This window comes from Taeniopygia guttata, chromosome 1A (genome assembly GCF_048771995.1).
Source record: "Taeniopygia guttata chromosome 1A, bTaeGut7.mat, whole genome shotgun sequence".
Classification (NCBI taxonomy): domain Eukaryota; kingdom Metazoa; phylum Chordata; class Aves; order Passeriformes; family Estrildidae; genus Taeniopygia; species Taeniopygia guttata.
This window is the reverse complement of record NC_133025.1, coordinates 27,615,743-27,629,375: the sequence shown is the minus strand read 5'-3', so window position 1 is coordinate 27,629,375 and position 13,633 is coordinate 27,615,743. Positions and strand designations below refer to the sequence as shown.

The following is a 13,633-nucleotide window of genomic DNA, read 5'->3' as shown; positions in this document are numbered from 1 at the left end:
GAATTAGAAACCACACAAACACAGTTGTTTAGAATGAGTCTTTGCATTGTACTCATGGAGTAGGTTAAAATGTTCCTATGTTTTCAGGATTGATACTACAGGGTAGTATGAAGCCTTTACTATCTCCGAATTGCTTCCTTTTAATTAAAAAAAATAACTACTATCCCCCTTATCAATATTTCAGTATCTTAAATACCCATTCAGGTTACACATTTAGTTCCTTTTTATTAGGATAACCGAGTCAAACTACAAAACTTACAGTCTTCCCCTGAATGTCCAATCACCTCTGATGGCTCTGGTGCATACCCCAAGTCATTTAAAGCTTGCACTTTTACTTCATATGGAACAAAGGTTGGTGTACCAGACACAATATATTTAGATACATTTGCAACTATAACAGATGTCCATTCATCATCAACATCTTTCTGGCGCCAGCTGACTTTGTACTGAAGCCCTGGTCCATTAGACTGAAAACCTTTTAAAGGCTGAAATGAAAATAAATATTTTTTTAAATATACTGACACATCTAAAAAAATCTTAACTTAGAAAGAAGTACAGTGATTCTTTTATAGAATGTCACTGAAAATTTACCACGGTATTCTGCAACAGAGAAGCACTGCTGAAAGTTATGCAATTTAGCTTTTACAGGAGGTCGCTTCAGTTGACCAGGTTTTTTTCAGTTTTCACTCTTTGGTCAAAAGCACATTGAATGATGTTGGTGGCTAATCACAACAGCACATTGTGATTCCTGTATATATATTTTGTTTTCAAATATTTCTTAAGAAGCAGAAGAGAGAAAACCAGACTTGCACCAACTCCTTGTAAAGAGTACACCCTAGGCAATATTTCTTGCCTGAAAGGGCAAATTGATTATACATGGCTCTCCTTGAACTCCTGTCCTGATGGTAAGGGCATGATGGAGAAAACTTCAACAGAAGTTTTCTAGTGGGAAAGTGCACAATGATTAGTTTATCATTACAGGTGAGAGTAGAAGTAGCATTCACATACAAATTCACTCTAAAAATTAGACAGTACTTGAAATAAACCTCCATTTATATTTTGAAATTTTCTTAAACTGACAGCAAAACATCCTGTATTACTTAATTATTGGCTTATCTTGAGAAATCACACAAGGAAATATGCCCCCCCCCACCTTTAACTTATTTTCATATTTAAAAAAAAAAAATTCAGTTTTTTCATGAAAATGAAGATGGGGAATGTATGAATTTAGCTCTTTTTCAAGAATATTTTAAGCAGGCAATTGGGTATTCTTATCATTGGTTCTCAAAAAAAAAAAAAGCTACTCGCAAACTTGAAAACAAATGAAAACTTGAAAAAAGACCCATCTTACCTCCCATGTTATTACCAAATTATCAGGTTCTGAGCCTATCCCCTGTACATTAGCAGGATTTTCATCAGGGCCTAAAAATGAAATATTTACACGTGAACAAGAATGGCTGCTTCAAAGCAAACTCAATGCTATTCATAGCAGGAATCGATCGCTGGTAAGTGGGAATAATTATTTACTTGCAGATTTTGTCAGGTACTGCTCAGATGGCTCACTCGGCTGGCTTCTGCCAATCCTATTGACAGCTATCACACGGAACGAGTAGTTGACATAGGGAGACAACTTCAGCTGCGCCGTTGTCTGAGTGCCAGGGACTTCCGTCTGGTAGTGCCACACTCCTGGTTCATGCAGCGCATCTTCGTACTCAATTACAAAGTCTGCAAGCAGGAATTGAATCCAACTTTACGTCAAAACTTGAATCAGCTTCCCAGACAAGTATAGGCATTTCTGAATGAGCTAGCCAGAAGGGATTGCTCCAACCAGCACTTTCAAAAATCATGGAACATGACATGTAAATACATAAACCATAACACAGATTTAAAATGCAGATATCAAGAGTGGAAATAAAGGTGAAATATAAAAAATAAACCCTTACTTTTATCCTTTGGTACTTTCACTAATGCAGCCATATCTCAGGTAGCACATTATTACAAGAGCTCTCTCTCAGGTACAGGATTTTAATTTAATGGGAACCCTTGAACTATAACAGCAAGGAAGTGGAATTTGACTCTGAAATACATTGTTCTTAATTGTATCAAGCAGACAGCAGGGAGTATCTGTATAAATTTAAAACTCCCTGAATATTCCATTTTCCCCAATGAAACTGGAATAATGAAAATCTATTTGAAGTCAAGAACCTGTACTTAAGGAAGGTTTTTGAGAGCACTTTTCATTATCTTCAAATTAAATCAGGGAATGTATGTTCAGAAACTAAATTTCTTGAGAGTACTCTGTGTGAACATTATGATGATTACTGTTAAGACCTTACAAAGTATATATAACCTCAGAGATAAATAGGTTTGTAGAATTCCAAAAAGAAAATCATACACATTATGAAAGACAAAAGGACATTTTTTTACAGATGTGAAACAGCCAAAAAACCTTGCTGTAAGACATGAGATATGGATTAAGGGGAATTTTTAGGACACAATAAGTAAATGAGAGAAGAATTTACAGCCTGAGTAGATTCCACAGCACCTGGAGCATAGAAAAATGCACAATTTGCGAGCAAGATGTAAAAGAGGTAAGTACTAATCACAGCCTTCTGGCTGGCAGATTTCATTCTGACCTAAGTAGTAAGAGAAAGAAGGAGTATTGACCCCAAATTACTGTCTGAGCTACTGCTGCTGTTGTGTGCTCAATGATACAGGTCTTGGGATGGGATCTTTCCTGGATAAAGCTTTGCTGAAAAGGTGAGAATATTATATGCCAGAAAGGTTTTCACTACTGCTTTTTGCTTCCCTGGTCACTAGCATTCTGCCTGTAACTCTAGTAGAATAATTTATAGGCAACTTCAAGGGAAAAAAAGAAACTATCTGAGCTTTCAGATAGAGTCTAGCATGTCAGTCATATTGTGCAAACAGATCACTCCTAATGAAGTGCAATCCTTGAATCTTCGTCTGCACTTTGAAGTGATTTCAAGTGAATCCTTGACTCTTCATCAGCACTTTTGCAGCAGCAAAAGAAATAAGCTTACTCAGGAAGCAAATGCCTTATTTTGCAGCCTCTAAGAAGACCATGCAGCAATATAAATTGTATTATAATTAAATCCAGCATCACTTAGCGTTTCATTAAAATGTAGACAAAATATTTGATGTGTTCAGAAACTTGTGAAATTATGGTTTTTACAAATCTTCCTTTCCAGATACCTGATCCTTATGGTTTGTTTTCAGTGTTGGTACTGACCTAGCATCAAACACTGGAGAGCAACGCCCAGTAAGTCAGTCTTACTAATTCTTCCAAACATAACATCTACACTGGTCTTGGCAACTTGTGGCAGTTATTATCTAAAAACACACTGCATAAATAATGATGTTGTTGAATTAAATTGCTCATAGGGAAAAAGTAATGTCAAAAAGTCTTTCTGATCCCATGATTTTTAGGAAAACAAATATTAATATCTTTGTTCCTTGCTCCTAAATTCCCCCTCTATCCTCTCTGCTCAATATAGGCAAGAGTTTTCATTATGTTTAATGAGAAGAATTACAGCATTTAATACCAATTTACTGCCTCAAAATTTTATAAATATTTAATTGCTTTGTTTTATGGATATGGTTCATTCTTTTAACTGTCTGGACTAGAAAAAAAAAAACCCATAAAAACTATCTACCTCATATTTTCATGAAGAATAAACTTCTGCACCAATAGAGATGGATAATCACTGATGATGGTGGTACTACTTCAAATCATGCTATTGATTATGCTGTTTCAAATCATAGAATTACAAAAGAGTTAATGCAAGATACTAGTAGCTCTCTCAGAAACATACAAGCAATGAACAAGCCTGTTCTCTACATATTCATAAAATTGGACCTTGTCAGACAGACCTCATATCAATATATGTAACTTCTATATTATCTAGCACAACTTTTTGAATCAAAAAGCCCAGCTCTTCTGGTCTTCCTGCTTGGCTGTACAGTAGAATTAAGGGTATGTTATGTAAATAAATGGCAGCTGTAGAGAATTGCTTTACCATTTTCTCATGCTGTACACAAAATTTATTCCAGAAATATTCTGAAAATTGGTAACAGTTAGAACAACACCTTCAATGTAGTGTAGTAGATACAAACAAACATACTTATAATGGGACTGTTGTTTTCATCTCCTGGTATCCAAGAGAGATCAATGCTTCTTTCTAGCTGACCTGTCAATTCCAAGTCAAAGGGTGGATTTGGCCGGGCTGTAAATTGAATGAAGACAAAATAAGTAACCACACCAGAATACGTGCTTTAATATTTGAAAAAAATCCTTACATTCCAATCAAAGAATTCCACAAATACAGCAGGGCAGGTCTAATCACTTATGTAAGCATGACTTAAAGACTAATAGCATGCAATTATTACAAAACAGACAAAAATGGAGAACTGATGTAACCAGGAAACTTCTATACATTAACAAGAACTGGTATTTATTTTTATCTATATCTGAGTGCACTGTGATATAAAAATGTGATGAGATACAAGGAATTATGAAATGCCTGTTTAGTTTATCTTTGGATGATTATGGGTGGTTATCTATTGTAACAGACATAATTCATACAACATGGAAAATAAAGAAACATTCATATCAAAGAAGCCTTTCTATAACCATTACAAATATTTTTATGTGAATTCAAAACAAGTATACTTCAAACAGAAACTAATTGCAAGTTACTAAATTATTTATTTTTTGCTGTTCTTTTAAAAAGGCTCAGAAATACCACACAAGCCATTATTATACATCCTTATAACACATAAAGATGTAATTGCCTGTTCTAAACTCATGAAGGTAATTTATGATATGATTTGTTTCACAAAAATCACAACTAATAAGTAGGTTCATGTAAGAATACATAGGCATTTTCACTGACAGGATTTACATAAAAGTGCTTAAAACTCTTATACTTAAAAGTGATTTAGCTTATTAGATTGCACTTGAACCCCCAAATTCAGAAAACATGCTACCAAATTAAAGGTTCTATGCCATTAAATTTAAGACTATGCCTAAAAGATTATTTTTTTTTAGTTTTAACTTATATTTTAAAATCTTGGCGATTTCATCAATTGTAAGTCAAACTGGTTAATGTGGTCATATTCATCTTATGAGTGGAGTAAAATGAAGACAAGCTATGAAATGAAATAATAAAATAGAGCAGGACTACAAGGCTGCAAAACCAATGTTAATATTAGTTAAAATACAACATAATTTGGTTTGGGCAAAGTCTTTAATAGTGAATTACCTTTCACCAAAGAGTTGGATTTACATTTTAGATATTTCATTTATTATATAACTAATATGTATTACAGTATGGTATATGAGAAAAACATTGCCATACTATACCAAATTTTAATTAAAAATAATTTATCTCTGAAAACTACTTATTCCCTAAATATAAATCAGCCTGCTCTGTAACATTCCTAAGTTCTGTGCTATAGTAATGAAGTAGTTGGTAAAATGGGATGAAACCACATAGACACAGACACACACACACACACACAGAGGAAAAGGGGAAAAAAAAGGCAAAGAAAATTGCAACAGGCAAATGAGCCTGATGATGTAGAAAGAGAACTTTGTCTTAGTTTACCGTAAATGATAGCTGGTGTTGGGGGAGCAGCTGAAAAGAACATTAATATAAAGGATTTAATCAGTTAGTAGCCAAAGAAACAGAATATTGTAGGTAGTTAAAGACTATAGTTATTAGAGACAAAGAAAAGTTAACTTATTTAGATTAAATGGTTAATTTAAAAAAAACCACGATAATTTTTCCCTGAAGAGCTAAAAAAGTGTTCTTGAATATTTTATTAATTTTTAAAAATAAGACTAGGTCAAGAAAATAAATAAAATAAACAATCCTATAAAAGCATCTAAATAAGTACTAGTTTTTTGGCTTAGATCATTCCTGAATAGGCATAAGATCACAGCAGAATTTTAAAACACAAACATACTTGCTCTGAGTCTCAGAGTGAACTCGTGTAAGAATCATTCACGGCATCTACTTAAAACTTTCTTACAAATTGGAGAAGGGGCAAAGTAATATATTTGGCAAGACTCTGCAACCATAAAAACTTAAAAGAGAACTAAATTAAAAACACAATCCATTATAAGTCATACAACCAAGTATGCTCAGTCTTTCTGAAGCATAATTCAGTTGTCGAAGAGGTTCCTGAGATAACATTCTCCCAACACAACAAAGACATGTTCCTGTTGGAAGGAGTCCGGAGGACGGCCACTAAGGTGACCACAGAGCTGGAGCACCTCTCCTGTGAAGACAGGCTGAGAGAGTCGGGGCAGTTCAGCCCAAAGAAGAGAAGGCTCTGGGGACACCTTAGAATAGCCTCCCAGCACCTACACAGGCTCCAAGAGAGCTGGAGAGTGACTTTTCACAAGGGCAAGTAGTGGTAAGACAAGGAAGAATGGCTTCAGCTAAAGCAGAGTTTATGTTATGTATTACGAAGACGATTTTTATGGTGAAACACCGGAACAGGTTGCCCAGACATGTTGTGTGGAAGGTGTCCCTGCCCAAGGCAGGGGGCTTAGAACTAGATGATCTTAAAGGTGCCTTCCAACCCAAACCATTCTGTGATTCTACCATGTTTATGTTCAAATACCCTGCAAAATTGAACTTCCTGTAGTAGCTCAGATGTGATCAAAATAAAAAGCTATACAGCACGAATCTATCCTCTAGCTACTCTGTCATTTTGTAAGTAGCTAATTCAAATGTAAACTATAAGGTGGGACTACATTTTTTAAAAATTGAAACACATTGACACTTAGGTGGCATTTCCTTTGTCCTGGACTAAAAACCAAAACTATGTTTGTGCTTTTCACTTTAAATCTAATGCTGTTTTCATACCTAACAGTAGAAGTTTGAGAGCATTCTTACCAACAACAGTAAGCACAGCACTTGCTGAAACACTGTCCAGAGTAGTATTAACTATGCAAGTGTATGTTCCATCATCTTTATCAGTTACATTCATAATGGTCAAGTTGTCTTTACCAACTAGAAACCTGTAAATACAACAAATTCAGCCACTGATTTTTCAATAACTGGCACTGTTATAGGAAACTTGCATAAAACATTATCAAATCTCATATACTTGTACATACCTAAACAGCTATATTTACCCAAGGTACGCTACAGGACAACATCATCTTTTTTTTTTTTATTCATTGCTCTTGACCATCTTCCCACAGTAACTTTTATTCTAATGTACTTTTCTTTCCAAATATAGTCAAAGGAATTTGAAATATTTGTGATCCAGAGCAAAATAGCTTTCTGTTATCTGTTTAGCTTCTCATGTCAATTATCTTTACCTTACACTTTATCTATAAGATCAGTGTGCAAAGTTTGTATAAATACTTACATCTCATTTTATTTTTAAATTCTATCTTAATATTTCATCACACTAGATAAATCCTTTAGTCACCAAATATTGGATAGCCATGATGTTTATCTGTCTTCTTTGGAAAATGTCAATGGTCAATCTGTTCGTTTCAAAGATCAGAAAAAGGAGCAGACAAAAGGACCTAAAAATTAAAAATTAAGGAAAACTATGTGGTCCTTACCTTTCATCATCTGGCAGTTCGTCATTGTCCTTCAACCATGTAACTGTTGGTAGTAAGGTAGAATCATGTTTTATTATACACTCAAAAGAAACCTGGCCATATCTCTGAATCACTTTGTATTCCGGCTGTTTAATAATCATCGTTGGATCTGAAATTTAAAATTAAAATTAGATGTCCAGAAAGCCTGAAATTCTGTACTAATCAGTGATGAAAGAATGACTAATTTCTCACCTTTAATTTCCAACTGCACCTCATTTTGTATCTTTCCTAATTCATTTCTTGCTACACATGTGTATGTACCAGCACTATTCTTCTGAGCCACCGGAATTTCCAAGGTTCCGTTATCATGGAAAACGTACTCATTTCCACGCAGGATACTACCTTTCACTCCCTTAAACCTTTATATAAGAAGTAATATCATTAGCCAGCATCACAGTTAAATTCTGTATGGTTTTATTATCAATAAAATACAAACTTAGGACTGCTGCATTAGAATATAGAAACAGAAGCACTCAAAGAAATTTAAACTTGACTCTGCAGGCATAACTTTACTGCTGGTTCATTAGGTATATGCAATATTGCATTAGGAAATGGTATACAGCATCTATTTTAAAATATACTATTTTAAAATAGTAAATAGTGTTAGAAGAGTTTTAAAGCTTTAAGTGTTTGTTTCCATAGATATAACTGGCTCATCCAGTGTATCATAGGCACAGCTAGAGCTTACCATTCAATTTCAGGCTTAGGTGACCCAAAATAAGCACAGTCTAGCAATGCGGGACTGTCTGCAATGACTTGATACAGTTTATTAGCAGGAGTTAGAATTCTTGGTGGCTCAGCTAAAAAGATAAAGATATCTTAATGTAGTTTCAAAGTCATAAATAGTAAAAAGTATAGTTACAAATACAAAATACAAAGACATTAAGAATGGCCTAAAGAATTACATAAAAACATTTTTCTCTGAGATGATTTCGGATCTCAGTCTGGGTTCAAATATATTGTACTGGTACCAGCCTGAGGAAAAGTAAATGCAGGGAAATTATCTTGTGAAAAACAACTGTTTCTTGCCTATTTGCAATAGTGATGGGCACCAAAAAGCAAGTATTTCAATTGGAAAATTTAAATCTGTATATACTTCAAGAAGATAATCTCCTGGGTACAGAATGAACTATCTAAGTCCAAACAAACCTGCAGGCAGAAAGAAGCTAGGATTCATTTTTGGTGTAACACCTACATTTTCCTTCTTTTAAACGACAGTGTCAATCAACACATCTGCCAGTTCCTGCAGGAGAGTCACTAGAGGCCATTCTGCCTAGGATTTTGCCACTAGCTTTTTTAAATTCAGTGAGAAGAATTAGAGGGGCCACACAACATATTGTAATCAGAAACACATGCCAGGGAAGCCTTAGAGACAAATGCATAATCATGTCCCCTTGCAGCAGCAACTTGGAGATCATCTATTCCACTAATCCAAAACAACCAGACTCAATCAAACTGTATTGAAATGTACTAACTTAGGCAACAGTAATTCCTGCCTTCTTTGTCAGGCTTCTGTTAGACTGACTTACACAAACAAAAAAATCAAAAAAGAGATAAAATTTCTTCCACGTTTTCCCAGCTTTCACATCTATCCTTCTCTCTTTGGAACAGTGAAACTGAAATTCAGGAATATCTTAGAAAAAACAAAGTATGTATACCCTTGCTCTTTACAGGGTCCAGGAAATAGATCAATTCCCAGTGAAGACCTCAAGCAAGGCTTGAGCAGAGAGCCTGTGTGTTAGCAGGAGACAACTGAATACCCAAGAAAACAGAAAAATATAAAGCCTCTTTCTTACCCAGAACATTCACAAACGCATTTGCTAGCAAGTATCCGTATTCATTAGAAGCATTGCACTGATAGACGGCGCTTGACCTTTCTTGCACTTGTGAGAAAATAATGGTGTCACCATCCACCTTTCTGCTAGGATCTTCTGGGGCAACTGTTGGTGTAAAGAAAAAGAGTTATTGCTTTTCCTAAACTGCTATTGGATTGCAAGTTTCATACTTCTGAAAAGAAGGAAGAATCTGAAAGACCAATAGACCCTTTATGTTTTTTTTCCCTGGATGACTGCTCACTGGTAAAAATTTGAATTTTAATACAGTTTAAAAAGTTCTTCTCATTCTACAGGTATTGATTTAGGATGGTAGAGTTCCCATTTTTTGAGAGGTTTTTTTGTTTGTTTTCCAAGGAAGTGAAGCTGAGATTGTATTTTGCACACAATACAGAGAAAAAATACCAATATTATGAGATTCCAGCAAATACAGTCAATATATAGAAAATTACAGAAATATTCCCGAATGTCAAAAGAAAATGCTGATACAATGACATAGTCCTCTGTGACGTGAAAGTTTCAAATCAATTGTTACACCATAAATAATTTTACAAATATAAAAATAGCCATACTCAGTTGAAAATTATCTCAGAGTAAAGAATAAGCATTTCTTCTAACCAAGTCAAGAAACAATCTCCTCAAGAGCAGAGTTAGTAATTCAGTAGGTGGCACTCTTTGCCTTATGTAAGAATTATATAGTGCCATTTCCTCAACTGTTCTGCAGTGGCCTGAGTTGTTAAACAGCTTCTGCATCACAGAAGCACCCAGGGCATAACTGAAAATAAAATTCTAAGAAAATACTGAAGAAGAGTAATAGTGTCAGTTCTGATATAACTGGATGGCATTAGAGAAGTATAATGAAGAAAAAGCTTAGCTTGTAACACCACACTGCATAAAAATGCACAATCTATAGTTTAATATTTTATGAACATACTAAATAAGACCAGATATATTATTATTGTATTTAAAAACACAAGTATTATTAATAATGAAAATTAATGGCAAAATTACTGACCTACTAATACAAAAAATTGATGTATTTATACATAAATAAATGCATCCTAGTTTGGCTGCATCATCTAAATTGACACCCTTATTGAAGCTTGAAAAAGTATATTTGTGGAACACATTCTCATATAAGGAAATTCTTATTTGAATTCATAAAAAAGATCAATCAACTAAATTAGCATCAATTTTCTGTGACAGGAACCTTCTGATTCAGACAATATCTTGGTTCCCATCTGTAAAGAAAATGGAGCCTGCATTTTCTTAAAGTATGTATTACTGAATTCTCTACAAAAGAAACCAGATTAAGAAGACCACAGTTCTGTGCTTCTGCTTAAGGGTGTTTCCAGCTTGGATGAAATCTAAGCTCATTTTTCATATAAATGCCTCAATTTCCAAAAGCTGCCTCAAGAACAGATTTAAATTTCCATTTTTTCTGGTCTTCCATCACTCTGAGTTCAAATCAACATCACAAATTCAAAAATTTTGGGAAGGAAGAAAAAGGTACTGAGATTTTAAATGCTTATTCTCTGGACTTCTGGATTGCTGGCACATATTTTTCTCTCTTTTGCTTTACTTCTTATTGTGTTCCATGTTTCACATTGCTTCCTTTTCTACATAAATGCCATTTTCATTAAAAGATTCATGGGCTGAAAATAGCGGGAGCAGGTGAGTAGCCCAGCAGGCAGGGCAGTCAGCTGCGAGAAGCTGCTCTGTTTCTGCATACAAATCACAGTTAAACAGAAGACAGGCACAACTGCTCTCCCACGAGGAAGGAGAACTGCCCACAGCCATTCCGAGCATGGCTGCTTCCAGCCCCGGGCTCTGGGCCTCCCTCCACTCATGCCCTCTGAATCCTGAAGCACGTTCTGCACCCATTAATGGGTGCACAGACTGCCCCCCTCACACACACTCCAACACATAATCCCTTACAGGATGATGGTAGTGCCCCTCCTAAGAGATGGAAGCCATTAGCTCAATCTTCTAAGACTGAAGTAACTGCATTGTAAAAGAACGATCTAACCACTAAATTACCGTAGAAAAAGAGGGGCAGCATCTTCCCACTGCTGTACTGAAAGAAAAAGGAGATAGCCCCTTTCAGCTGTCTGAAGGAAAGGAGGTGCCTGTTCTCTGAAAAGGGCTTCAAGCTGGGGTCCCAAGAGAAAAGAAGGCAGAAGTGTCAGGTTAGCTGCTGCTTTCTGTTAATTGGTCTAGCCAATTGGATGCTGAAGGGCACTGATTCAAAAGCTCCCTTTTAAGACAGGCATCTTTTTAACTGTCTGTTGAATACAGCTTCTTTAATGGTCTGAAGCACCCACTGCTGCACTGACAGACACAGAAAAATTGAGCTTGGATGGGACTTTTGGAGGTCATCTGGTCCAACCCCCTGCTCAAGCAGGGCCACTTGGATCCAGTTATCCACAAGTGTGTCCAGATGGAGGAAGGATCACTTTCCTCTACCTGCTGACTATACTTTTGTCTCAGGTAGCCCAGGATAACGTTAGCCTCTTTGCCACAAGAGCACATTGCTGGCTCATGGTCAACTTGGCGTCCACCAGGATGCCCAAGTCCTGTTCTGTTAAGTCACTAGCCATCTGGATGGCCCCCAGCATGTACTGGCACTAAGGCTGTTCCTCCCTAGGTGCAGGACTTTGTTCCACTGATCACCCTTTGTGGGTTTGGCCATTCAGTTATTTTTCTATCCATCTTTTTCCTGCTTATCCAGCCCCTACTTCAACAGCTTGTCCATGAAGATCTAATGGGAGACAGTGTCAAAGGCCTCGCTGCAGTCCAGGCAGACATTGTGCACTACTCTAGCCCTCGTCTATCTGGACAGTCATGTCATCATAGAAATCTATCAAGTTGGTCACCCCTTGGTGAAGCCATGAAAACAACTCCTGAAAGCTTTCTTGTCCTTAATGTGCCTTGAAATGGTTTGCAGAATTAGCTGCTCCATCACCCTCACAGGGCTAAAGGTGATTGTAGTTCCCTGGTTTCTCCTTCTGGCTCATTGAAGACAGGAGTAGCATTTGCTTTCTCTCCATCTTTAGGCACTTCTCCCAGTGACCACGATCAAGCAAAGATTGTTGAGACTGTTCTTGCAATGACATATGCCAGCTCAGTCGCACTTGTGGTTGCATCCCATCAGGGACCACACACTTAGGTATGTTCAGTTTGCTCCTGACCTAATCCTTTTCCACCAAGGCTACATCTCTTTCTAGTCCTTTCCCCTGGTCTTTGGGACCTGGGATTCCTGAAGGTCAGTCTTGCTAGTAAAACCTGAGGAAAAATAGCATGCAGTACTTCAGCCTTTTGCATATACCAATCTACTATATTTTACAAAATCTTTTTCTGGGGAAAAGGAGTGATGGCAGGGCCACTCAAGCATGACTTATTTGCATTTATGAATATTCTGATCACATTACACAATAGCGGCATGAGAAGGAGAAAACACTTTCGACACATTAGACAAATCTGAATTTGGCACTGATAGGCAAAATACCAAAAACCTATGTAATACTTAAAATGGGCTTGTACAAACAGGATAATGAATTATGAGGATTTGCTATAGGAGTTCTGCTGCTGTAACAAGGTAGGTGAACATGTGCCGTCTAACTGCCAACATTTGCTCCCAATAACATGAAATCTCAGCTTATGAGTGTGTTTTGGTCCTTTCTGAACGAAGACATGGTTTCACCTATTATTTTCACCACACTGTACAATAATACAGCTTCTTGACTGTAGCCATGTTCAGCATATTCCTAAACAGAGAAGGCAGGGCATGCATCAGATACTTCTTGTAGTTAGAGATCAGCACTGTAAATAACTTCCGTTCATTTGAATGTATACTTCCGTCTGGTTCATAAACTTCTGACAGCCTAAGCAATTACTATTGTTAATATGCTTAAATATCCACTATGGCACCATTATTACTTTTTCCTTGGAAAAAAAGACAGAATGATGTGCTCTCTGAACAGAAGTAGTTAAAACATACCATTAGGCTTAAAACTGGAAGGGGAAAAATCAGGACAAAAAACCATGGATAACTGAAATGTAAAGAATGTAATTTTCCTTTTCTTACCAATCTTGCTTGCTCCTCAGCATATTATTTTTTTGTGATCTCTGAAATACTTTTCTTCCTGAG

The 13,633-nt window shown here is 36.3% G+C and overlaps 1 protein-coding gene across 33 annotated transcripts in view; it reads right to left on the bottom strand.

Moving 5' to 3' along the window:
* NRCAM (neuronal cell adhesion molecule) overlaps positions 1 to 13,633 on the bottom strand; it is a 142,232-nt gene that overhangs the window by 32,667 nt on the left and 95,932 nt on the right. For 22 of the 33 annotated variants that reach the window (XM_041711441.2, XM_041711450.2, XM_041711460.2 and 19 more), the window contains 10 exons: positions 9,448 to 9,591; positions 8,340 to 8,451; positions 7,844 to 8,010; positions 7,613 to 7,760; positions 6,930 to 7,054; positions 5,631 to 5,660; positions 4,146 to 4,247; positions 1,528 to 1,725; positions 1,352 to 1,422; positions 260 to 485 (listed from right to left, as the gene is read on the bottom strand). In XM_041711441.2, the coding sequence (XP_041567375.2) occupies positions 260 to 485; positions 1,352 to 1,422; positions 1,528 to 1,725; positions 4,146 to 4,247; positions 5,631 to 5,660; positions 6,930 to 7,054; positions 7,613 to 7,760; positions 7,844 to 8,010; positions 8,340 to 8,451; positions 9,448 to 9,591 (1,323 nt within the window). The remainder of the gene's footprint in view (positions 1 to 259; positions 486 to 1,351; positions 1,423 to 1,527; positions 1,726 to 4,145; positions 4,248 to 5,630; positions 5,661 to 6,929; positions 7,055 to 7,612; positions 7,761 to 7,843; positions 8,011 to 8,339; positions 8,452 to 9,447; positions 9,592 to 13,633) is intronic. The other 11 variants (XM_012568958.5, XM_072922113.1, XM_041711456.2 and 8 more) reach the window with 1 other exon arrangement.